Source organism: Pantherophis guttatus, chromosome 8, assembly GCF_059756535.1.
Source record: "Pantherophis guttatus breed Tessera chromosome 8, ASM5975653v1, whole genome shotgun sequence".
Taxonomy (NCBI): Eukaryota; Metazoa; Chordata; class Lepidosauria; order Squamata; family Colubridae; genus Pantherophis; species Pantherophis guttatus.
This window is the reverse complement of record NC_142070.1, coordinates 67,798,346-67,822,831: the sequence shown is the minus strand read 5'-3', so window position 1 is coordinate 67,822,831 and position 24,486 is coordinate 67,798,346. Positions and strand designations below refer to the sequence as shown.

Genomic DNA, 24,486 nt, shown 5'->3' with positions numbered 1-24,486 from the left:
AATGCTTTTGATTGGATGTTCGTGGTCATAGTCCTGGATTTCTACAGACGTACACACTTCTTTCACAAAGACATTCATTCTCCTGTTTTGACTGTCATATTTGTTTTCAATAAGTTACCATATTTTTCGGAGTATAAGACACACCTTTTTCCCCCAAAAAAGAGGGTGAAAATCTGAGTGCGTTTATACTCCGAATGTAGTCCCGCCCAACTTCTCAAACAGAGATTTCAGAGGCTGAAAAAAGCAGAAAAGAAGCTTCAGAAAAGAAGCCCCCAAACAGAGCTTCAGAAAAAAAGCCCCCAAACAGAGCTTCAGAAAAAAAGCCCCCAAACAGAGCTTCAGAGGCTTTTTTTCTGAAGCTCTGTTTCGAAGGCTTTCAGAGGCAGAAAAGAAAGTTTTTTCTGAAACAGAGTTTCAGAAATTTCAGAGGCAGAAAAAAAAAGCAAAGCACAGACCTCACAACCAAGGAACCTGTTGCTAAAATTCACTTTTGGTAGCTGATTGGGGGTATTCCGGGAGGCCAATCCACCTGCCAATCAGCTTTTTTCTTATTTTCCTCCCCAAAAACTAACGTGCGTCTTATACTCCGGTGCATCATATACTCCGAAAAATACGGTACTCTTATTTATTCTTTCATTCCATTAATGTGCTTTATCCCAACAGACTTCAGTAATGTCCAGTAAATTGTGTTCACCATCTTCCCGTTTTAAGATTTATAATTCTTTCTGTTTGTTCTCCCTGCGCCATACTTTTGTACATAAACTTTGGTTTACATTCATTAAAACCAAAAGCTACTGTTCTTTTTGAATTAGGCTGATGTTAAATAAAAGCCAAATGTGGTTTTTGTACACGTTTATCAGTCCCTTTCATTTTACAGGGTGAGATATTCCAACCGTTTCAAGCTTAAAGTAGTTTCACATTCAAAACTCATTCAAGTCATTCTGAAAGTGTTTCAAAATTAAAGTTACTAATTTAAACATTCATACTAAAATACTGAAGCCCAAGGGATACTGAGAAAAGTGCCCCCCCCAAAAAAATCCCATGCTATTAATGTTGAGCAAAAAGCAGACATATTTATATCACTATCTAAAGCCACCAGTATTAAGTCTTTATTTTGCAATGACACTATTTCAGTTTTTAGTAATTTAGGCTTATGACAGTAGAGTATAAGAGATTTTATTAATGCTTAACTCTGATATTGCTTTGGGAAATTAGAGCGATCAAATATCAACTATTCTCTGTTTATTTTACATTTTCAATATAGACTGTCAAACCTTCCCGTTTTTAAAAATAGGCTGGTTTGTTATATATTGAATGTCATTTCAAAGAACTATAAAGAGGATATTTAAAAAGTTCAATTACATGTTACCTTTTGTCTACCTTATTTGATTTTATCGTGCTGATTTGTCAATCTAATATATAAATGGGGCTGTTTTGTTTATTCTGACTAGAACAGGCAGTGTTCTCCTACAGAAACTTAATGTTGTCTTCTTGAGAATTTCCCATGTGTCATCAAAGAATCCTGGATCTAATTGTCTTTCCAAAGGTTCTTATAATTAGCACTTTTATTGCTGGATATCTTTCTTCTGTCTTTTGTTTCATCACTTTTTAAATAGAGAAGGAGCACTGTAACAAGTCATTCTTATTATCAAATGACAAGGACTAATTTTTTTTATCATAAATATGACCAGTGGCGGGTTGCCCCCGGTTCGCACCGGTTCTATAGAACCGGTAGTAAAACCGGTGGGAGGCTCCGCCCACTGACCCTGACATCATCAAAATGCTTCTGCGCTTGCGCGCAGCCCCATTGCAAAGCGGTAGTAAAGGTAAGTAGAACCCACGCCTGAATATGACCATTGCTGATAGAGGTAGTTGCTAATAAACTAATAATTGTTTAATACCCAAAACTAGCTGAGGTGTGGGGAAACTGAACAAATTGGGACCCAGATGCATTTAATGTAATATAAAACCTGAATCTGAATACTGTCTGTCTGTCTGTCTGTCTGTCTTAGGAAAGCTAACATGTTTGTTATCTAGTTTTTATTACTAAAGAGGGAGAACTGCTGGCCATGATGGCATCAATTACATCCAGTGTCAGAAGCAAGATGCTTCTCACTACCATTTCCTGGAGATTATTAGTTTCCAAATTCATTTAGCGGCTTTCCGCTGCAGAAATAAAAGGCTGCACTATATATCATCTTTCTTGTGACCCATCATGATTTTTATAAAGTTCTCTCCAAAGATATATCTAGAAATAAGTTACTTTTCCCATATACTGCATGCTTCTTTGAGGGTTTCAATTACTGTAATTGTTATTTTTATATCTGATCCGCTGGTGGGATTCAAATTTTTTTACTACCGGTTCTGTGGGCGTGGCTTGGTGGGCGTGGTGTGGCTTGGTGGGGGTGGTGTGGCTTGGTGGGGGTGGCAGGGGAAGGATACTGCAAAATCTTCATTCCCACCCCACTCTTGGGCCATCCAGAGGTGCAGTGGTAGGTTGCCCCCGGTTCGGACCGGTTCACAAGAACCGGTAGTAAAACAGGTGGGAGGCTCTGTCAGACGTCATCATAAGTAATCTGTGCATGCGCAGAAGCTTCTGCACATGCACAGAAGAGCGGGAGAGAGAGCTAAGCAAGTGCGCGAGCGCAGGCACGATGCAAACCAGTAGTTTTTGTAGTAAAGTTTTTTTTTTATTATTTTTAAACAGACAGACAAACATACAATACATCTTTTCTAGACAGAACATTGACCTGGTCATAAATTTGTACAGATTTTTGTTCATCTTTAAAACAATTGTGTACCTTCAATTTTTGGCATAACATTTATTTCTCTCTGATTTTAAAAAAATCTAATGTTACCTTTCCTCTTAACTTAATTCAATTTTTTTCTTTTTCCTCCCTAAAATTTGATCCCCTTAATTTGCATTGACACAACATAATATCATCTCCAATTATTTATCAAATATACCAAATAATACCTTTATTTCACATTTCTACATCATTCAACATATTAATAAAAACCAATTAAATTTAACTCTTACCCCCAATATGACAACTATTATAGTCTTATATGTTAAACCTATTCATATTTCTAAATCTTATTACAATTTTTAAACTTCCATACAATTTTGCCCTTCTTCTTAACTTCTATTCCTAATATAATTCAATTTTTCTTTTTCTTCCCTAAAATTTGAACCCCTAAATTTGCATTCACACAACATAATATCATCTCCAATTTCTTTATCTAATATTCCAAATGATACAATTATTTCAGGTTTTTGTTATCGTTTCCCTAATTAATTAAGAGTGTTCAAAAGAAAGTCAATTGAGTAAAAATCTTAATTCACACCGGTAGTAAAGGTAAGTAGAACCCACCCCTGCAGAGGTGGTATTTGCCGGTTCTCCGAACTACTCAAAATTTCCGCGGCCGGTTCTCCAGAACAGGGGCGGGTTCTAATTTTTTTTAACGGTTCTGTGGGCGTGGCTTATTTTGTGGGTGTTGCTTGGAGGTCATGTGACTAGGTGGGCGTGGCTAGCTGGTCAGAGTCATTTCTGGAAGGTCCTCGCACTTATGACCAGTCCTCGCACTTACGACCCGACTCATTTGTTTGCTTTTAACACTGATCAGCTGTAGGACGGCCCTTTGAAGCCCCGCGGCAAGAGTTTAAACAGTTTTTTTCCCTCTAGTCATCAGCTGGGACTCAGGAGGCAGCAATAGATTGGGGGTGGGACCAAATAAAAGGTAAAAATAATGTGGGGGTGGGGGGGGTGGGAGGGCGGGGGGGAGAACCAGTTCGGTGACGTCATATCATCACCGTTACCGGCTCGGCCGAACCGGACCGAACCGGGAGGAACCCACCACTGCTCCAGAACCTGTCAGAACATGCTGGATTTCACCCCTGATCTGATCGTATTCAAAAACATCTGCAAATATATTGTAATTCTGGTGTTGTTTTAATGTGTACATGTGCCTTCCCTTCTTTTGCCCACTCTCAGGAACATGGTATTCCAACTGACATTGGCTACGCTGTGGCTCCACATCATTCTGGTGTCTACCCAGTTCACGTTCAGCTTTACGAAGCTTGGAAGAAAGTCTGGGGTATTAAAGTGACCAGCACCGAAGAATATCCTCATCTGAAACCTGCACGGTACAGACGGGGCTTCATCCACAATGGCATCATGGTACATTGCATTTCCATTATTTCATAATTGCTCCTGTGCAAAAATAACTAAAGCAGATTTGTTGGTTTGTTTGATTGTTTTTTAGCATTTATATAGCTGCCCATCTTATTAAAAAAAAAAAAGTCTGGATGGATCAATCAAAAATCAAAAACAACATAAAAGCCATGTTAAAAACTATAAAAACCAGGTGCCAAGTCAAGCTTCTGATATGCAGTCACCTCATCCTACCATAGCACTTAGGGCAGAGTTTCTCAACCTTGGGAGCTTGAAGATGGGTGGACTTCAACTCCCTGGGGGAGGGATGGGCTGGGGGATTCTGGGAGTTGAAGTCCACCCATCTTCAAGCTTCCAAGGTTGAGAAACACTGACTTAGGGGAAAAGCCATGTCTTTAGTGTTTTGTGAAAGCTAGGAGGTTTGGAACCTACTGAACTTCAAAGGGCAGAGTGTTCCATAGCAGAAAGGCATGCTTCCTGACTCTCATAAGATAGCAATATTTAAAAGAGGGGACAATACGGATGCAATGTCTCAATGGCTAAGACGCTGATCTTGTCGATCGAAAGGTCGGCAGTTCAGCAGTTCGAATCCCTAGTGCCGCGTAACGGCGTGAGCTCCCGTTACATGTCCCAGCTTCTGCCAACCTAGTAGTTTGAAAGCACGTAAAAAAATGCAAGTAGAAAAATAGGGACTACCTTTGGTGGGAAGGTAACAGCGTTCCGTGCGCCTTTGGCGTTTAGTCATGCTGGTCACATGACCACGGAGACGTCTTCGAACAGCACTGGCTCTTCGGCTTTGAAACGAAGATGAGCACCGCCCCCTAGAGTCGGAAACGACTAGCACATATGTGCGAGGGGGACCTTTACCGTTTACTATCTGATCTGATAGAACAGATAGATATTAAGGAAAGGGTGGCAAGCTGTATGGACCTGGCCCACACTGCTTGCAATTCTGATTTTTTTTTTTTAATTGAACAGTCTCTGTTGGCTGTTACAACTGGGCTTAAATTTTTTTACAAGAATTTAGAGGGAGCTCGAAGGATAGTTAGAATATATATCCTGCTGGCATATTTGTTTAAGGTGCATATTTTTCTTCATGCTATAAATACCAAGTATTGGTAAATTTATTAATTCATTTTGCATCATATCTAAAATACAATTAGAACTGAATAAGCAGATTAAACATGAATGTTCTGATGTAGGCTCCCTTAAAAAGCAGAAAGCCGAGTCTTGGTCCCGGCAAAACCTTTTTTATTTACACGACTGTGAATTCCTTTCATTCACAGTCAGCAAAGCCTGTCCAAACAGTTTTTCAAAGGAATATTTATCAATACACCTTATCTCGCTTGGCAAGCTGCCACATAACTAGTTTCCAAACACAGTACAAGGCAAAACTTGGCACAGAGTCTCTCAGAGTCACAGAATGAGCTCCCTGTTAGCTCCTCTTTTGTTTCCTATGAGAGGGGCCAATTATCTCCAAGATGTGGCTTTACTCCCAAGTCGACCCTGCTTTCTGGGTTGTTTTTGTCTTCTGGCAGCTCTGCGCATGGGAACAGTGTGCATGGTGCACACTGGGAACAGGCTCCAGCTGTTCCTTGGCCTCACTGCTGTCTAGCTCCCTCTCTGCCTCCGACACAGAGCCCTCGTCCAAGCTTTCCCCAGCCCCCAGGACTGGCCCATGTTCCCCCCCAACCTCCTCACTGTCTGACTGCTGCCAGCTCTGCTGGTCACCAGTGGGCCACAACAATGAGTATATATATGAGTCAGTTGTGAGTTGTCCCCGGTTCAGACCAGTTTGCAAGAACCGGTAGTAAAACCAGCGGGAGGCTCCGCCCACCAACCCGGACATCATCATAGGTGCAGAAGCGCCACGTGCACGCTCCTAATGTAAATCAGTAGTAATGGTAAGTATAACCCATCCCTGATATGAGTCTATAAACAACCTATAGCTACATCTCTGTGTAGGATTACAACATGCTTTATTTTTCAACCAACTTAAAAAGCATGCACATTTCTTCCCTCCAGTCGGTATTCATAAGCAGAAGTGATATTTTCAGCCAAGGTAAAGAGAGGGCAGCTGTTTATACGATCTCCTGAATGTCATGGCAAAAGGTCAGAGCAGTTGGGTTGAGGTCATATCCTCATAGGATTAAGTTGGTCCATCAGTTAGATAAAAAAAGACGAGCTAGCTGGCAGCTATAATAACCATGTAGTGAGAAGGAACAGATTGGAGCACAAGAACAGATGAACATTATCTCCAAATGAAATGTCAAGGGAATTTTAGGCAGATGAGACTCAGAAGCCATTATTAGAGGCCATCACTATTCTATCAGTAAAAAAGTTGCTCAAGATGTTTATATTGAATCTCGTGATTACAACATCATTTCAAGGAAAGTTTTGAGTGCACCCAAACAAAAATTCCCTATTATAGTACTTCCAGAAATAGTTTGTGTGAATAAATATTTTGAATGGAGGCAGTTTCGAGTCTTTCTGCAAACATAAAGATTGTTTTTCATGTAGCTATGGTTGGTTACAGAAGTGTTGAGGCCAATGTTTTTTAAAAATAACCGTATATTTGGGAAGATGATTGCTTAGAGAATGCTTAGAGAATTCAATCTTTAGTATTATAAAGCAAGTATAGACTGTTTTGGGGCTCACACATACTATAGTAATATTCTGCTGCTACATGCATGGGGGCAGAGATTATGATAAACAGGCATTTGTCTAAAAAGATATATTTGAACAAATGGATTGAGGAGGTATGGTTATTAGTCAAAAACAAGTCACCTCATGTGGCTTCTTCCAAATTCTGTATTTCTTTGATGGGTCCACTATAAATCTTTACATCTTATTATCCCTGCCCTCTCTGTTACCTATTCTGTATGAAAATGCAAGTAATGACAAGATTGAGGAAATAAAAACAGCGTTCTTTACAAACTTTGAATTCACTTTTTTTTAATGAAAAACATCTGTATCTGAGAAAAGAAAGACTGCTTGGAATTGTGAAGGAATATCTAGGGTAGGCTGCATTACTGGAAATAAAACATGATGGTATCCTTATGCCCAAAGGCAAGCTACTGTGATAATCCAAATTCTGGACTAGATGGATCTCTCATCTGTCCAACAGCCTTTGTTTTAGATTCTCACATTTATAATCATTTTGTGTTGTGTTTCTTGGTACTGCATGTGTACATGTAGGCATCATGTTTAAAGCATGCTTTCCCTCTGTAAAAGACGAAAAGGGTACATACGTTTAGATATATTTCTCATCTGTAGTTTTACAAATACTTATATTTTTTAAAAAATAACATTAAAATTGAACCTGGTTAAACTTTGTCAACTTTTTACTTAAGTAAAGATTAAAAAAAAATTAGCCAGTTAACCTAATTATGATTCAGTTTCTATAAATCAGGGATGCGGTGGCTCAGCGGCTAAGACGCTGAGCTTGTCAATCAAAAGGTTGGTAGTTCAGCAGTTCAAGTCCCTAGTGCTGTGTAACGGGGTGAGCTCCCGTTACTTGTCCCAGCTTCTGCCAACCTAGCAGTTCGAAAGCATGTAAAAAATGCAAGTAGAAGAATAGGGATCGTCTTTGGTGGGAAGGTAACTGTGTTCCGTGCGCCTTTGGCATTTAGCCGTGCCGGCCACATGACCATGGAGACGTCTTTGGACAGCACTGGCTCTTCGGCTTTGAAACAGAGATGAGCACTGCCCCCTAGAGTCAGGAACGACTAGCACATATGTGCGAGGGGAACCTTTACCTTTACCTTCTATAAATCATATATTGCTATATTTATGTTTAAGGCAAGAATTATTCCAATCAGCACTTAATGTTCTTAAAGGTGTTTCAAGATGACACCTATTTAATGCGGAAGAAGGTCTGATTGCATGATTATTACCATATGTTATGACACGGCCCTCAACTGACCTTCAAGGTGCTGTATCCTCTGACAGGAAAAAATTTAATCTTAGTCTATAGTTTAGATTGAAAACTATAGAGGTTTAGCTATCAGAATGTTACAGCTGAGGGAATCACATACCAATGCATCATACACCAGTGCATGCATGTATAAGTAGATATCCAAACCAAAAGCTTGCTTGTTGTTGTTGATTTATCTTAGGTTCTCCCTCGACAGACATGTGGACTTTTCACCCATACAATTTTTTACAAAGAATATCCTGGTGGCCCTCAAGAACTAGACAAAAGTATCCAAGGAGGTGAACTGTTTCTTACCATCCTTCTTAATCCTGTAGGTATTTTTTGTGTTTGAAGAGTAATAATAATACTTGCTGTATTATGATAGTAATATATGCTATAGTAACATAATGCATGAGAGTATTTAGAAAGCAGAGATGATTTCTTTCCAAATAATTTTTTTCATGAGACTAATATCAAATATTCTTTAAAGAAAAGATTAAATGATAATGAAGATGAAAATGAAAATATAAAATTTACATTACATAATATTGGAGGCTTTCCAAAAATACCCTTATGCAACTATCTTATGAAAACAGGTTAATATATCTTCAAGCTGTAGATAGAGAATAAGCATTTCTTATGTAATGCCACCTGATAGTAGGACATTTTTTGATTTGCAGTTTATTGCTTTCAGTTCTCTTACACTACAAATATTTCAAGTTGATGTGCAATCCTGAAATTACTTTATTCATTTTTAAAAGCAGCAAATAACAATAATAAGACAAAAGAAAGTGAAGGTAGTACCAATAACAATGACCTCAAAACAATTGGAACATCCTTTGAACACCATCAATTTGGACAAAATAACCATCGATCAATTGCAAAAGACAGAAATAAATTAGCTATTAGAACTAAGTTGAATAATATAGATGACTTTGCCCTATACACCATAAGGTTCTCTAACTTAACCCATAATTCTTCCTTAGATACCTGTTAATATTCTACTATTTCTGTTCAGAGTGATTACAATTAATGTGTGATTTTTAAAAAGAAGTATAGCTAAAACAAATTTATATAAATACTATTCATTATACTGCTCTAAATCATTCAGTCCATGAAAGCCATCCTTGTTTCCTTAATGAGCATGTACTGCTTCATTTATGTTTTGGTCACCCTGGCCAAACGAATAGGAAAATTGGATTTTCAACAGTTACAGTTACCACTGTAAAGTGAAAATATTAATCCAGAATATCTGCGGAGTGAAAGAGACAGATTTACAAGAAAACTATATTTCAGATATTCTGCAAAAGTAAACTGGTTTCCATTTTCCAGTAAAATAGTAAAATTTTAATGCATAAAACTGTAAGTTTCCATCATATTTTATTTGATATATTCAGTTTTAATGATAGAGACTGATATATTTATTTCTTACCCTAACCTCTCATTTTAGAGTCATGGTCCTGAAAAAATTGAGATCTGTTTACACAAGTAACACCAAATGTCTTGTCAACACTCGATTAATTTTTTTAACATTTCCCAAAACACAGACATATCTTTGAAGTTACGTATTATTATCTTATCTCATTTCCTTATCCTTAGAGTCATCTCATGGAATTTAAGATTGAATTTCATATTGTTTTTATTAATAATGCTTGATGACTTTCTAGAATATTCTGAATAAAGGTAGATATGTTTAGTATCAATTGTGTAATTATTATTCGTTGTAATCTATCACACACTCATGAACAGTCATACCCTGTCACATCTAAACCTAAATTGGGCCAGGGAACTTGCTTTTCTTCAACAGGTCATTTTCATTCAACAACCATTTTTGCCATTTTCTACATAGATTTGGATTATCAATATTCAGTTTATCCTAGATGTTCTACAAAAAGACAGGTTTTTTCATGGATTAGACTTATATACTGCTCCAGAGTGCTTTATAGCACTCTCTGAGCAGTTTACAAATGTCAACCTATTGCCCCCAACAAGCTGGGTCCTCATTTTACTGACCTCAGAAGGATGGAAGGCTGAGGTAATCTTGAGCCAGTCAAGATCGAACTCCAGACTGTGGACAGAGCTAGCTTGCAATACTGCATTCTAACCATTATACCACCACAGTTCACTAGCAAGTAATCTGTACTTTGCAGTGTGGTTGTCAATGATTAGTCATACTACTGCATTCTTATATATTTAAAGGCCATTAAGAAATGTCAATATTTTATTAATTTGTCTTTTTAATTTTTCATTTAATTTTTCATTTCTGTCATGATCTTTTTGTTTGTGCTGTATGTGTCTAGTAAGTTGCAGATTTTTTATTAGAAGATGGCCCAATTTCTAGCTTTCTAGACAAGTAGCATCCTATCAGAAAGACAAAATTATAGCTCTTGAGAAACAAGTGGGTCATAATTTTATAAGCTTTCTAAATATGGGTTGTGAAATTTATTTTTAAACAGTTGTGTAATAAAATAATTACTTCTGTATCTCAGGAGTGAAATATAACTTGACTTCAAAGAGTTTGGAGAAGATTTAAATATATGGAACACTTGTATTTAAGCATTATTAAATGTTTAATATGACCTACATTTCAGGCTAAAGAGAACTTTAATGATGCCTTTATTATTAAGAAAATGTCTGTCTCCAAACTTGCTTATCACTGCCTCTACAGTGTGATTAGAAAATGTTCTATTCCTGCCTTTGCTTCACTTTAATCCTCTCCTACATATTTCCACTTCTGCTTAAGCTTCTTACGATTTCCCTGAACGACCACTTGCTAAAATTTATGATGTTTTGAACTCTGAAACTCAATATTCTTCTTATTTTGTGTCACAACCTACTGAAAATATTGACTGATAACCATTTCAAGCAGTGAATTCCATGCATATCTAAACATAAGTTTCAAGCATTATGCTCTTAAGTGGCAAATTTATTTCTATTCTGCTCTTCCTTCCAGGAGATAAAATCAGCCGTGTCCCATCAAATACTCAGGAAGCCAAAGCTCACCAATATTTCTATGTTTTTAAGCTGCCCTTTGGGCCTTGCAATGTTGCTTCCTAAGTTCACACAAAGAAGAACAGACATAAGTTCTTACTTGATTCCCAAAAGTGTCATCTCTTTTAAAGTCAAACAGAATACCCACTGTTTTCCTTCTAGGATAAATATGGTAAATTGGACAGCAACATGGTACTTGCTCCATCCTATTCCTCAGTTCAATATATCATGACCAGACCAGTCTCCATAAATTTTAATGCATCTATATCCTATCCATACTTCATTTTGGTATTTCTCTAAGTTGTTCTTTAGTTTATTATGACAGCCATTTTGTGCAATGAACATTTTTCAAGTAACTAGACATATTTAGACAGACATGTTTTCATGTCATCCTTTAAAATTGGACAAATAGGGAAAATGAAATTAAAATGTCCATGTATTTTGGCATTAAAAATAATTTGTTAACATTTCTATATTTTGGTTTTACCACAATAACTACAATAATTATTAAACAGGAACAGAAGTGGATTCCAGAGAAGTAGCAATATAATGGCAAATGCTCTTCTTTTTGAATTATCTTTATAATAAATAAGGTATTGCACAACAGATAGATCATCTTGACTTCCTCCCTCCCTCCCTCCCTCTCTCTGTCTCTCTCTGTCTCCCCCTTCCTTCCCTCTCCCTCTCCCTCTCCCTCTCCCTTCCTCCCTCCCTCCCTCTCTCTACACACACATACACACACACACAAATATTGGCAGCATAAAAGTTATACGTATTGAGACTGGTTTTCCATAACAGCAATGGATTTATATTTATATTATTATCTTAAGGCAAGATTCTTATTAATGCAAAAATCTTGCTGAAGTAGTTGAAGCCCTACTTAACTATAACAGTAAAAGTGGACTCACAAAAATCTGAGTTCATTGTAAATTTTATTTTAGGTTTCTACAATTTACCGCACAATTTTATTTGTGTTTTTATTCAGCTGTATAGGGTGAAAATATGGGGATGATACAGGAAATTATTAATCACATGGGCAGAGTTCATGCTAAGAAATGTCTATGTCAAATGAGAGTAGCCTGTGCTATGGTTTCTGCTTGTATTAGCATCACATTACAATGCAGTGACCCAGGAGTTCTCATATTAATTTTATACGAAAGGATAAGTCCAAATATAAGTTAAGGGAAAGTTATTTAAATCAAAAGTGTTTAAATTAAATTAAATTAATCTTGTTTCTACAAAAAGAAAGATATCTGCAGTCTGAACAGCAGCAATCAAAAAGTTTGCCATTGCTTATTCTTTCTAACTCACAGTTATGTGGGGTCTTTGATGCTGTCTGAGCTTGTTTTCTTGCGAATATTTCCTTGTTAGTACTGAGATACTACCTAGTGGGATAATGAAGTATTTGCAAGAAAGCAGCCAAGTTCAGAGGAAACCAAGAACCCCACAGTTCAACCCTGAATGACAAATATTCACTTCTATTGATATCAAAGTTATGCATCAGTTATATCATCTTCAGGCAACCTGAAATAATTATCAGCTAAAAGAGGTGCCAAATTTGAACTAAAAAAAAATGTTATATCTACTTCCAAAATTCAGTAAGCAATGGATAATTAATCTGGTTCAGAAATTATATACTCAGTAAATTGTGCTCTTTATTTAATTTATAAGCAATCTGACTTCCACATGCTCTGGAGGATTTCCACCTAAGAACAAATTTAGATGTAAAATATATATTAAAAAAATAAAATTGACCAGAAGAATTCAAAACTAAGCAAAGCAAAACGAACAGGAAAAAGGACAAAAAGGGGGCTCCACAATTTCACCCTGCCCACAAGGCTTGGGAGAACATTGAGGTCTTCAGCATTTTCCTGGAGGACCTAAGGTGGGAGACTCACAAATCTCTTCATTCCAGAGGAGTTGAAACAGAGTAGGTGGGCTTCCTGGGTCCTACAAGATGATACTCTTTAAATAATAGACTGCAGAATATGCCTCCTGTGCTCAACCATACCAGTTAAGCAGACGCACCTGGAGATAGGTAGTTCTTCAGATAGGCAGGTCCTATCCTTCATATGAGAGGGATGCAATGGCTCAGTGGCTAAGATGCTGAGCTTGTCGATCGAAAGGTCGGCAGTTCAGCGGTTCGAATCCCTAGTGCCGCGTAACAGGGTGAGCTCCCGTTACTTGTCCTAGCTTCTGCCGACCTAGCAGTTTGAAAGCACGTAAAAAATGCAAATAGAAAAATAGGGACCACCTTTGGTGGGAAGGTAATACCGTTCCGTGCACCTTTGGTGTTTAGTCATGCCGGCCACATGACCACGGAATTGTCATCAGACAGCGCTGGCTCTTTGGCTTTGAAACAGAGATGAGCACCATCCTCTAGATTCGGGAACGACTAGCACATATGTGCGAGGAGAACCTTTACTTTTACCTATGCTTCATATATTTTTAAAGATGATAATGAGCACTTTGAACTGCACCCAGAAGCCATCTGGTAAGCAATGCAGCTTACAAAGCGGTGGAATGACACGCATATAATGCCACACACACCCATCCCTTTCCAGTCCACCACATTCAGAAACAGCTTTACAAACTGCAGATTACACTTTGCAGTAACCTAATTATGAGGTGACCACAGAAATGCAATCCTTTGAGAGTCAACAATGGAATACTGAGGATTGGGGGGGGGAGGGTGGAAAGCTACTCAGTGTTGTGTGGATTGAGCCTTAGTCTGTTCCCTCCTACACAACTGCAGGCATTGGGTCATTGGCTCTATATCAGGGTCTTCTCCAATAACTCTTGATCTCATACTACCTGTTCATTTTTAAGTTTCATTATTAGTGTTTCCAGTGAGCAAGTGTTAGGGTTCCAAGTAACATATCCATAGCAAACAAAACTCTGAGGCAGGCAATTTCCTCAAAGAATAGGTTTGTTGGATATGTTACATTGGCACAGGCTGGTGAAAACAGACTCTGAATATTCCCGCGATTTTCAACTAATTAAAAGCAAATATTTGTCACTTTCTCAAAACTATCAGCCACACGATCCCATCAGGATATTGTCCAGTTGCTAAGTGACTCCAGTCCCCTCCTTCCAAGCATCTGGAGGAATGTCCTTGGTTCCCAAGAGAAAGTATTTTGTTTTGACTACAACTCCCCAACTATCTCTAACTCCTATCCCTCTTCTCCAGCGTGTCAACACTGAAGTCTCAAAATGGCCTCAGTCAGGCTAGCATCAGGGTTGGCAGTATTACTTCATGTAATACTAAATTATTTGTTGTTTTTCTGTTGGTCCAAAATATTATTAAAAATTGAAAGAAAAATTCAATTTTCTTCACTTAGCATTGTTGTTGGCCTAGCCTTCACATCTATTTGTTATAACTGGAAAAATTATAGCTTTCACAATGTGTGCCTTTATTATCACTTTGATGTTCCTGCACTTTAATATATTTTATAGATTTGTCACTCCTGCCTACAGTTACCATTCTGTAAATTTTTGAGTCTAGAAAGATAAAGCCTTGACATTACAACATCTTCTGTGTTTTATTTTGAGTTGGCCCCTGCTTGTGTGTATATATGGCGGGGTGTATTTGTTTGTTTTCTTTCTAATTTCTTTTTGGTTTATTGAACAAACATAAATTGCCTTTTGCACTCTAATGTTTTAATACAGTACACTGTCTACCAACTTCAATTTAACATTGGCCAGTTAATCAGATCCTCTGTATGGCATGTCAGTCTCATCTGGTCACAGAATATCACTCCAGTATTTATGATAATAAACTATTCTGCAGAGACAATATTTTTGCCATGAAAACATTTAATCACAGTAGTTGCAAGCCTAAATAAGATAGGACAGGCAGGGGTTTAGGGAGGGATAACAAAATGAGCCTTTTGTTATAATAACCATGCTCCACTCCTTTAACTGCTTAAGTACATTACGCACACATAAAAAAGAAGTGGTAATTTTCATATTGTGATGTTCATGTCAGCATTTTGGACAAAATTGTTAGATTCTGTTGATACTTCTGAGGGCAGGGCAAGGCTGCTGACCCTTTGACTGACTGAAGTCTCATTGCCAGTGAGAAACTAATTTTTTTTTTAATAAGGGGCAAAGCAACTTCCATTGGCTAGAGCAGGGCTGTCAAACTCCGAGCGCACGGGCCAGGTGCATCATGCGCTAGCCACACCCGCACCCAGTTTAGCGAAGGGGGGGGGAAGTCCCAATACGTCATGTGATGACACGAGTTTGACACCTCTGGGTTAGAGGGCTGCTACAGATTTTGTCCATTTCTTAATAACTAGATCCCAACTATAGGATTAGTTATAGCTTCCTATAGCTTGTTATAGGAACAAGCAGGGAAGTTGTACAGGAGGCAGACTTGGGTTTTTTAAGGGATTAAATAGTTTCCTATTGGCAAAAAATATGAAGCACGTGTTTTGCCTTTAAAACACTTTAAAACTTCCAACACATTTTAAAAATTCACTTTTTGGATTCCAGCCATTCTGGAAGGTCTGAGGCAGCCACATTTGATAGTAGTTGCAGTTTGCAAATATTCAAGGGCAGTTCTGTGACATTACAGCAGTCTATATGCCAGCATTTTTTTATTCCAGGGACATCTAAAATTGGGACACCAGCCCAAGCAGGGCAAAAGTCCTCCTGGCAAAATTTCCCCCTAACATTCCATGAGAAATACAGAATCCAGGAGAATCCCAAATTGCTCTTTCTGGAGAGAGTCCAACCCTATCAAGAACTAACATTGATATCAACCTGGAATTCAGTCAACCTCTGAATCAACAGCATTGTAAATTGCTAAGGTTAAGATTGAGCCTCTTTCTTCATCTTTATAGCTTCCAGATACCAACTGGTTAAAAAAAAAAAACACTTCATCTACCAATTGACCTAAAAGTAGTGCTGGGTATCATCAGTGAATTTGTGGAAATTAACTCTAAACCACTGAATGATCTTCCAAAGCAGCTTTATGTGGATAATACAGTAAAGTGGAAGACAAGGTTGGACCTGCAGCACCTCATATTGGGATTCCTGATGATTTGACTGTGTTTTTTCCCATACACACAAACCATCCAGTCAAAATACTTACAAGTGTTACCTGATATGATACGTAGCATAGAAGGATCTAATGCTAATGTTGCATATATATGGGAGGTTGAACAACTGGGCCCAGTGGTGCAGCTGTAAAATCTGGAGCTGGACATGCTTAAAATTCTAGAGATGAGAATGGATTTTAGGAGGAGCCCTTCTATTTTACCGCCTCGTACTATATTTAACAGCACGGTTTCAGCAATAGAGTCCTTCAAGTTTTTGAGTTCCAGAGTCTCCCAGGACTTGAAATGTTTTAACTGTACTTGCCTTCTGGCAGCTCTGTGCATGCAAGCACTAGGAACAGGCTCCCCCTGTTCCTCTGCCTCTCTGATGTCCGACTCTGGAGGCTCCAGAGTCCGCACATAACTCCCAGATGGCCCTGGCCCCATCTCAGCCTCTGACACAGAGCCCTCATCCAAGCCTTCCCCAGACTTCAGGACTGGCCCATGTTCCTCCCCAGCCTTCTCACTGTCTGACTCTGCTGCCATCTCCGCAGGCTGCTGGCACCCTGTGAGAGAAACAGCCAGATGGTATTCTATTGTTCTGTCCCCGTCCCACACGCACACACACCAACAGACGTCCAAGAGTTAAAGACCAAACCATCCGACAAAATCCTTTTCCTTATGATAACAGAACTTGGCAGCAACCTAGTGGCTGCCTGCCAAGAGTTTATTACTTACGAAGGAAAGAGATAACTTCTCTCCGCTTCTGGTACATCAGAGTAAAATGCTCAATAATTACAGAGTACATCCAAAGATAATCCAGCAAAGTCTATAGCAAAAGTCCGGCAATGCAGAATGGCGTGGAAGCTTTCATCTTTGTTCATCACAAGGCTTGACTGGCCACCACGCTCCCTTTTATACCCTGTGGGGTGTGGTCCAGTGACTCAGCCTAATCTCGGGCACGCCTTCTGTTGCGCGTACTTATCTCTGCGACGCTGGCGTGCATCCAGCCAAGACTCATTACTCTCATCACTGTCTACCTGTGGCTGCGTCGACGTGCTTGGCCCCGGCCCTATCTCTTGCCCTTCGGCGGACACCGAAGGCACCCACCAAAGAGGAGGGTCCTGGAGAGGGTGGCCTTGCCAACTCCTCTCCTTCACTCTCGGAGTCCTCTCCTGCCGATGACACAGGCTCAGGTAACAGAGCCACAACATCTATAGCCAAATAAGCTAAGACCAGCGGTATGAGAATTTCAGGGTGTGTGTGTGATGAAGATCGACTTGTGTCCTTTCATGATGAGTCACAAGTCACAATTATTTTTATAGGGGATGTGAACATTAATCAAACATTTCCTAGGGGTTTGGGGCATAGAAAAGTGCTGAACTGAAGGATTATTTTCAATTTCAGATTCAAACATAACAGCAAACACTCAGCTAATGGTTTGCCATTTTAGATTTAATTGCAATATCAGCATTCATTATCGTGCAAAGGAAAACAATCTAAAAGCCATTAAGTTTAAGGGATAAGAATATGATGAACACAGAATAGGCTTTTTATTAAGACTGATATCAAATATTACTTCATTCTTTCTGAAAAATAAGAGTTATATATCCAATAAATACAAGTAGAATTAGGAGTGAGGAAAACCTGACCTGCATGTATTATTCATAAGGGATAGGATTGCTTAGTTCAGGGGTCTCCAACCTTGGCAACTTTAAGCCTGGAGGACTTCAACTCCCAGAATTCCCCAGCCAGCTTTCCTCCAGCTTAAAGTTGCCAAGGTTGGAGACCCCTGGCTTAATTAATTTAACTAATTGAATTGCACACATAACAAATAAAACCACCCAGAGCAATATGTCCTGAGATACTGTCCAAGCTAAAGTCTATTATCTGTCATTGGAAGATAGCATTTTTAGGGCCTACAAAGATACTGAACATAGCACACATAATTGCAACAAGTCAACTGGGCAATTAACTTTAGGCAAAACCACTGACTGAAGATGGGACAACACTCAGTGGAGTTTTAAAAGTTATGGTTCGGTTCAGTGAACAGGGATACCTTTGATATTCACTTTCTCTAGCATGCAATGGAAAATTATTGGGTTGGATGATTTAGAATATAGGTTTTCAAAGTACAAAATAATGTCTTGATTTGTAGTTATATCTTAAGAGACTTTTGTAGAATCAGCAGTGCCAAATATAAAAGGGAACCAAAGTGAAATATCTATTCTTCCAAAACTGCTATCACAACCAGTTAAACTCTGTGTGAATCTCCCAAATGGAGTGTAAATAAAAATGCTGCCTATGTGAAAATCTGTACCATTTTTAGGTCTCTTTGCCATTATTTAGTAGAAACTTGGGAGTTCAGAGATTTCTTTTGTTAGATTAACGTTATTTCTGGACATACAAGTCAGTATATTAATTTCTATTTCATTTTCTCATTTTCTATTTTCCAGTCTGGACTTCCATTTTTTTAACAAATACATGAAATACATGTGTACACATGAAAATGTATGTACGCCAGTGGTGGGTTGCTACTAGTTCTACCTGAATCGAGGAACCGGTAGCGGCAGCGGCAGGAAGCTCTGCCCAGCCGGATGCTTCTGTGCATGCGTGCACGAGCGAACTGGTAGCGACGGGTTTTGCAACCCACTACTGATATACGCTCATATTTATTTCTGTCAATATAAATATCTTTATAAATACTTTTACATTTTTTTCAAGAAAGCCTCTTAATATGAAGCATTAATGTTGTGCACACTGTGCTCTAAAATATGGATTCATTGACTTCTTTGTAAGGGTCTAGGACAACTTGCCGCAGCCAATTCACCACAGCCAAATTGTGTCGGAACAACTCACTACAGGACAAGAGTTACACTAATATCAAAGAAATGGTAGAAAAGAATCATTAAATAAAGGATACAAGAAGAGGGACAAAATGAAATGTGAATGACAAAAACTAAAATATTTTTAATTATTTTAAATAATTAAATTAAACTGTTGTATTGGCCATAGCAAGTTGTCCCACAACAAGTTGGCTGTGTTGAGTTGGCTGCAACAAGCTGGTCACAGCGAGTTGTCCCATTCTGTCTTTGCAATTGCTTTTTTTTTTTTTAATTTGATTTATATGCTGCCCTTCTCCGGAGACTCAAGGCGGCTTACAGTGCGTTAAGCAATAGCCTTCATACTTTTGTATATTTTATACAAAGTCAGCTTATTGCCCCCACAAACTGGGTCCTCAATTTACCTACCTTAGAAAGGATGGAAGGCTGAGTCAACCTTGAGCCTGGCAAGATTCGAACTTACTTTAATTGCAGACAGCTGGTGTTAAATTACAGTGCTTTAGTCTGCAGAGCTATCCAGGCTCTTTTGCCTTGTAAATGCACATACAGGCATGTAATTGGATACATACAGATATCATGGTGACCTATAAGCAGCTCAGTATGATTGCAATAAGCAAAATGATTTCCCATTAAGAATTACGGAACCAAACCTAATTAAACCTATTTTAAAGCTTCTATTAAGGTTTGGTCATTTTATTTTACTTGTTTATGAGATAGATAGATTGAACAGAGTTGGAAGGGACCTTGCAGGTCATCGAGTCCAACCCCCTGCCCAAGCAGGAGACCCTACATCTGCCTCTACCTAGGATCGAACTCACAAGCTCCTGATTGTGAGGCAAGAGCTCCTCCTCTAGGCCATCGGGTCTTGTTCTGGAATGGTGTTCCAAAACACAGATAAGGCCAGCTTCCAAGGTCCTATCAGGTGCCATTTTAGATAGAAAAATCTGCATGTACTTGCTATACTGTACAATTATATATATTTTTATATATAAGTGCTGTATAATTGCACTTATTTTGCCTGCTAATAATCTCAATTTCAGACTGAATATATCTTTCATCTTTCGTTCTTTCAACAAGTTTCATATAGCTATAGCAGAAAGCAATATTCAACTTTGCAGTTTGATTTCTTGGCTAACCAGTATATCTAATGCATCCAAGGTAAAATGAAATATTGTTTTCAACACTCAGTAGATGGATTATACGCACAACAAAATATTTCAATGTTTTACATTATGTTGAATATTTAACATTGATTTAAGATTAGCTCATCTCAAGAGATTTTAAGAACTCATTATTTACCCATTCTGCCTGTAACAATAATATGATTCCAAGATGCTGAAAGATGGTACAAATAGCACAGAAAAGAAACTTAATCCACATAATTAACATTCTATTTGAAGGCTGCATTAAGAAAGCCAAAAAAAAAAAAAAAACCTCCTTAGGTTTTAGATTAAAACTGACATTGTTCATAAACATATACCACAGGATATATGGAGATAGTGTGTATAATCATCTTCGCCTATTATAACATTTCAATTTGCTGCTGACTTTTTCACTTGCTATTTTATTTCTGTCTCATTTTGTAGTTCTGTTCACACGCATACATACAAAACAAGTTTGCACATATTTTCACCTCCTTTCAGAAATGGAAATCATTTTGTTTCTTTTTCTTTCTTTTTTTTTGAACTTGAGACTTTTCTACTAATTGCATCCAAATAGAAAACTGCAACAGAATCAATTTTCCTTTTCGAAATAGAATGATTTCAGCATCATATCTTCCTAAACCATTGGCATTATGATTGCACATTTCTATTGGAAGCAATGTTTTCTAAAACCGTGGAATAAAATTTAATGTCATGTTCAGCTACGAGCAGATAGAAAAAGAGAAAAAGACAGACAGTGGGAGGAGGAGGAGGAAGAGGAGGAGGAGGAGGTGGAGGAGGAGGAGGAAGAGGAGGAGGAGGAGGTGGAGGAGGAGGAGAGGAGGAGGAGGAGGAGGAGGTGGAGAAGGAAAAGTAAATGGAGGAAGAAGAGGAGGAATTAGAATGTAGAATACATAAATTTATTTTAAAAGTCATCATGTATCATTTTATAAATGTTCTCTTCTATAAATAAATTGTAACCTGGAAAAACATTCTGACAAAGAATGCAGAAGTATAATGAGCTTTTTTCTATTAGTTAAATAAATGTCAACAAGAATCAGAACACAGCTTCCTCCAAAAGGAATCGGAAAGTTTTTCCATCTGATATTCAGTCATACATGAATATTTATTTATTTTTTTTAAAAAATAATCCTTTTATTATTAGTAATAGTTCAATATGGACAACTGGGCATATAATTATAGACTAACAGTTTTCATGAAATAATGCAGGAACAGTTCTCTGTAACCTTTAGCTAGCACACACAAAAAGTAAAGGGAATTCCAAATGCCTTTTCACCAGTACTCTTCTTTCAGTCTGGTATATTTAAAGCATCTCCTGAAATGAAGCTTTACATGACATATGTTCATTGTCTACAAAGTTTCCTACAATGTGTTTCTCAATTCATCTCCCTTGTTCCCAAGATTATAAAGAGCAAGTTCATAAATGGTTTTTTAAAGATAAACTAATGTTTTTTTTAAAAAAAGATAAACACCTCTAAAATTATCTTTTTTGCCATGAAAAAATTATTTGTCATGACATTATCTTTGTTGTGTTAGAGCTGCACTAATAATCAGGCGCCCAAACATCCAACAACTCGGGGTGGAAAGAAATCGGTGTTTGACAAAAATAAACTTGGTTGTTAGTATATTTATAGATAAACATATAAGGAATGTTTATAATATTAGACCTGTGGTAGCTAGGAACGCATGAATATATGTATTGTATGAAATGATGTGGTGTTGTGGACTGAAAACCTGAACAATTTGCAACAAAATTTAGATCACTATTAGTATGCATCCGAAAATCTGAAAATAAACCTATGATAGTCCCAAATATTTGTATTTGGCAAGTAAATAAAATAAAGCACTGTTAAGTAACACCAGCTGCCTGCAGTTACTGCAAGTTCAAATCTCACCAGGCTCAAGGTTGACTCAGCCTTCCATCCTTTCGAGATAGGTAAAATAAGGACCCGGTTTGTGGGGGCAATAAGCCGGCTTTGTATAAAAAGAACACCGCTTGGGAGAGGCGAAAGCCCTACTAAGCAGGTATATACAAAAGTATGAAGGCTATTACGTAACGCATTGTAAGCCGCCCTGAGTCTCCGGAAAAGGGCGGCATATAAATCAAACCAATAAATAAATAAATAAATAAATAAATAAATAAATAAATAAATAAATAAATAAATACAAATGGTAAAAAAAAAAGACTAATTTGAATATTTTAATAGAACGTTTCCTAAAGATAAGGAGATGGCTAAAGAAATGTTAAGCCATGCAAAAGCTGGTAGGAGATTAGATATATGTTGTCCCTAGGAATAGGCAAAACTAGCACTGAACATAAAACATAGAATAATAGACTTGGAAGTGACCTTGGGGGTCTTCCAATCCAACCCTTGTTCCAGCAGGAGAACCTATGCCATTTCAGACAAATGGTTATCCAATCTCTTTTTGAAAGCCTCCAGTGATGGAGCACCCACAGCTTCTGAAGCTAGGCAAGCTATTCCATTGATTGATTGCTCTCATTGTTAAGAAATTTCTCCTTAGATCTAAGTTGCTTCTCTCCTAGTTTCCATCCATTGTTTTTTGTCTTGCTTTTTGGTGCTTTGGAAAATAGCTTGACACCCATGTGTCTGAGGGAATCCCTCAAATATTGGAACACTGCTGTCATGTCTCCCCTAGTTTTTCTTTTCATTAGATTAGACATACCCAACTCCTGTAACCATTCTTCATATGTTTCAGCCTCCAGCCTCCTAATCATTCTTGTTGCTCTTCTCTGCACTCTTTCCAGAGTGTCAACACCTTTTTTTATTGTGGTGATCTGTCAAGTATTTGCAAGCCATTGGCACATGTTCATATAGACACCAGTGGAGGCAGAGAGTGTCTCCACCCCTATGTGTAAAGGAGGGGCTTACCCTGAGTATAAATCCCCCTCCAACCTTTTCCACCTTGCTCTCTCTCCATCTCTCTCTCTTCATGTTTGTTCCTCATGAGACTTGATCTCTGTTGTACATAGTTAATATGATTTATTATATTAATAAATACGTTTAAGACATTTATTTATGCATCTGCCTCTGAACTCTTCTATGCTCCTGGGTGTTTCTATGATCCCAATTCCACATGATCAAAACTGGATGCAGTATTCCAAGTGTGGTCTTAATAAGGCTTTATAAAGTGGTACTAGAACTTCATGTAATCTTGATTCTGTCCCTCTATTAATTCAGCTTAAAATTGCATTGACTTTTTTTGGCTGCTGGCCCATATTGTTGGCTCATATTTAAGTGACTGTCCACTAGGATTCCAAGATCCATATCACAGTTACTGGCATTAAGCCAGGTTTCACCTAGTCTGTACCTGTACAGTTGGTTTTTCTTACCAAATTGTAAAATCCTAAATTTATTTCACTACGTTAGATAAGGCCCAGTGTTCGAGTCTGTCAATATCTTTTTGGATCTTGAGATTGTCTTCTGGGGTGTTGGCTATTCCTGCCAGCTTAGTGTCATCTGCAAATTTAATGAGTTTGCCTTCTGTTCCCTCATCTAGATCACTTATGAAAACATTGAAGAGTACTGGGCCTAAAATGGAACCTTGAGTTACTCCCTGCTTACTTTCCTCCATGTAGATATATTCCTGTTGAGGATTACCCATTGAGTACGATTTGTCAGCCAGTTACAAAACCATCTGGTGATGGTGCTGTCTATCACACATTTTTCTAGCTTGCCAAGAAGTAGTTTGTGGTCTACTTTATCAAATGATTTACTGAAATCTAAGTATACTATGTCTGCAGCACTTCACGGAATCATTAATTTAGTCATTTTGTTGAAGAATGAAATAAGATTTGTTTGGCATGATCTGTTTTTGACAAATCAATGTTGGCTTCTAGTTATAACATTGTTTGCTTCCAGATGTTCGCAAATTTGTTGCTTGGTTATCTGTTCCCAGATAATTTCTGGATATTTCTGGAAATTTATGTCAGGCTGATTGCTCTGTAATTTCCTCGATCTGGTTTTTTTCTTCCTTTTTTGAAGATGGGAACAATATCAGCTCTTTTCCAGTTCTCAGATAGTTTCCTGGTGCTCCAAGAACTTTGAAAGATAAATTTCAATGATTCTGAAATCACGTCTGCCAGTTCTTTCAGAACTCTGTGGTACAGTCTATCAAGAGCCGGTGATTTGAATCTGTCTAGAGCTAACAGGTGTTCTCTTGCCTAATTTTTGCATATTTTAATTTGCATTCCTAACCTGTCATTTATGGTTCTGGTTTTGGTAAATTGAGTAGCATTTTCTATTTGCATGAGGGTAGGTGCAAAGTATGAATTAAGCAATTCTGCTCTTTCTTTACTACTTGTTACTTCTTTGCCATCTTCTCCCATTAGTAGAC

General features: G+C 38.0%; 1 protein-coding gene across 3 annotated transcripts in view; it reads left to right on the top strand.

Moving 5' to 3' along the window:
• The window catches only part of NDST4 (N-deacetylase and N-sulfotransferase 4), a 160,853-nt gene that overhangs the window by 108,236 nt on the left and 28,131 nt on the right, over positions 1-24,486 (top strand). For 2 of the 3 annotated variants that reach the window (XM_034411404.3, XM_034411405.3), the window contains exons 5-6: positions 3,996-4,181; positions 8,294-8,422. In XM_034411404.3, coding sequence (XP_034267295.2) covers positions 3,996-4,181; positions 8,294-8,422 — 315 coding nt within the window. The remainder of the gene's footprint in view (positions 1-3,995; positions 4,182-8,293; positions 8,423-24,486) is intronic. The other variant, XM_034411406.3, reaches the window with a different exon arrangement.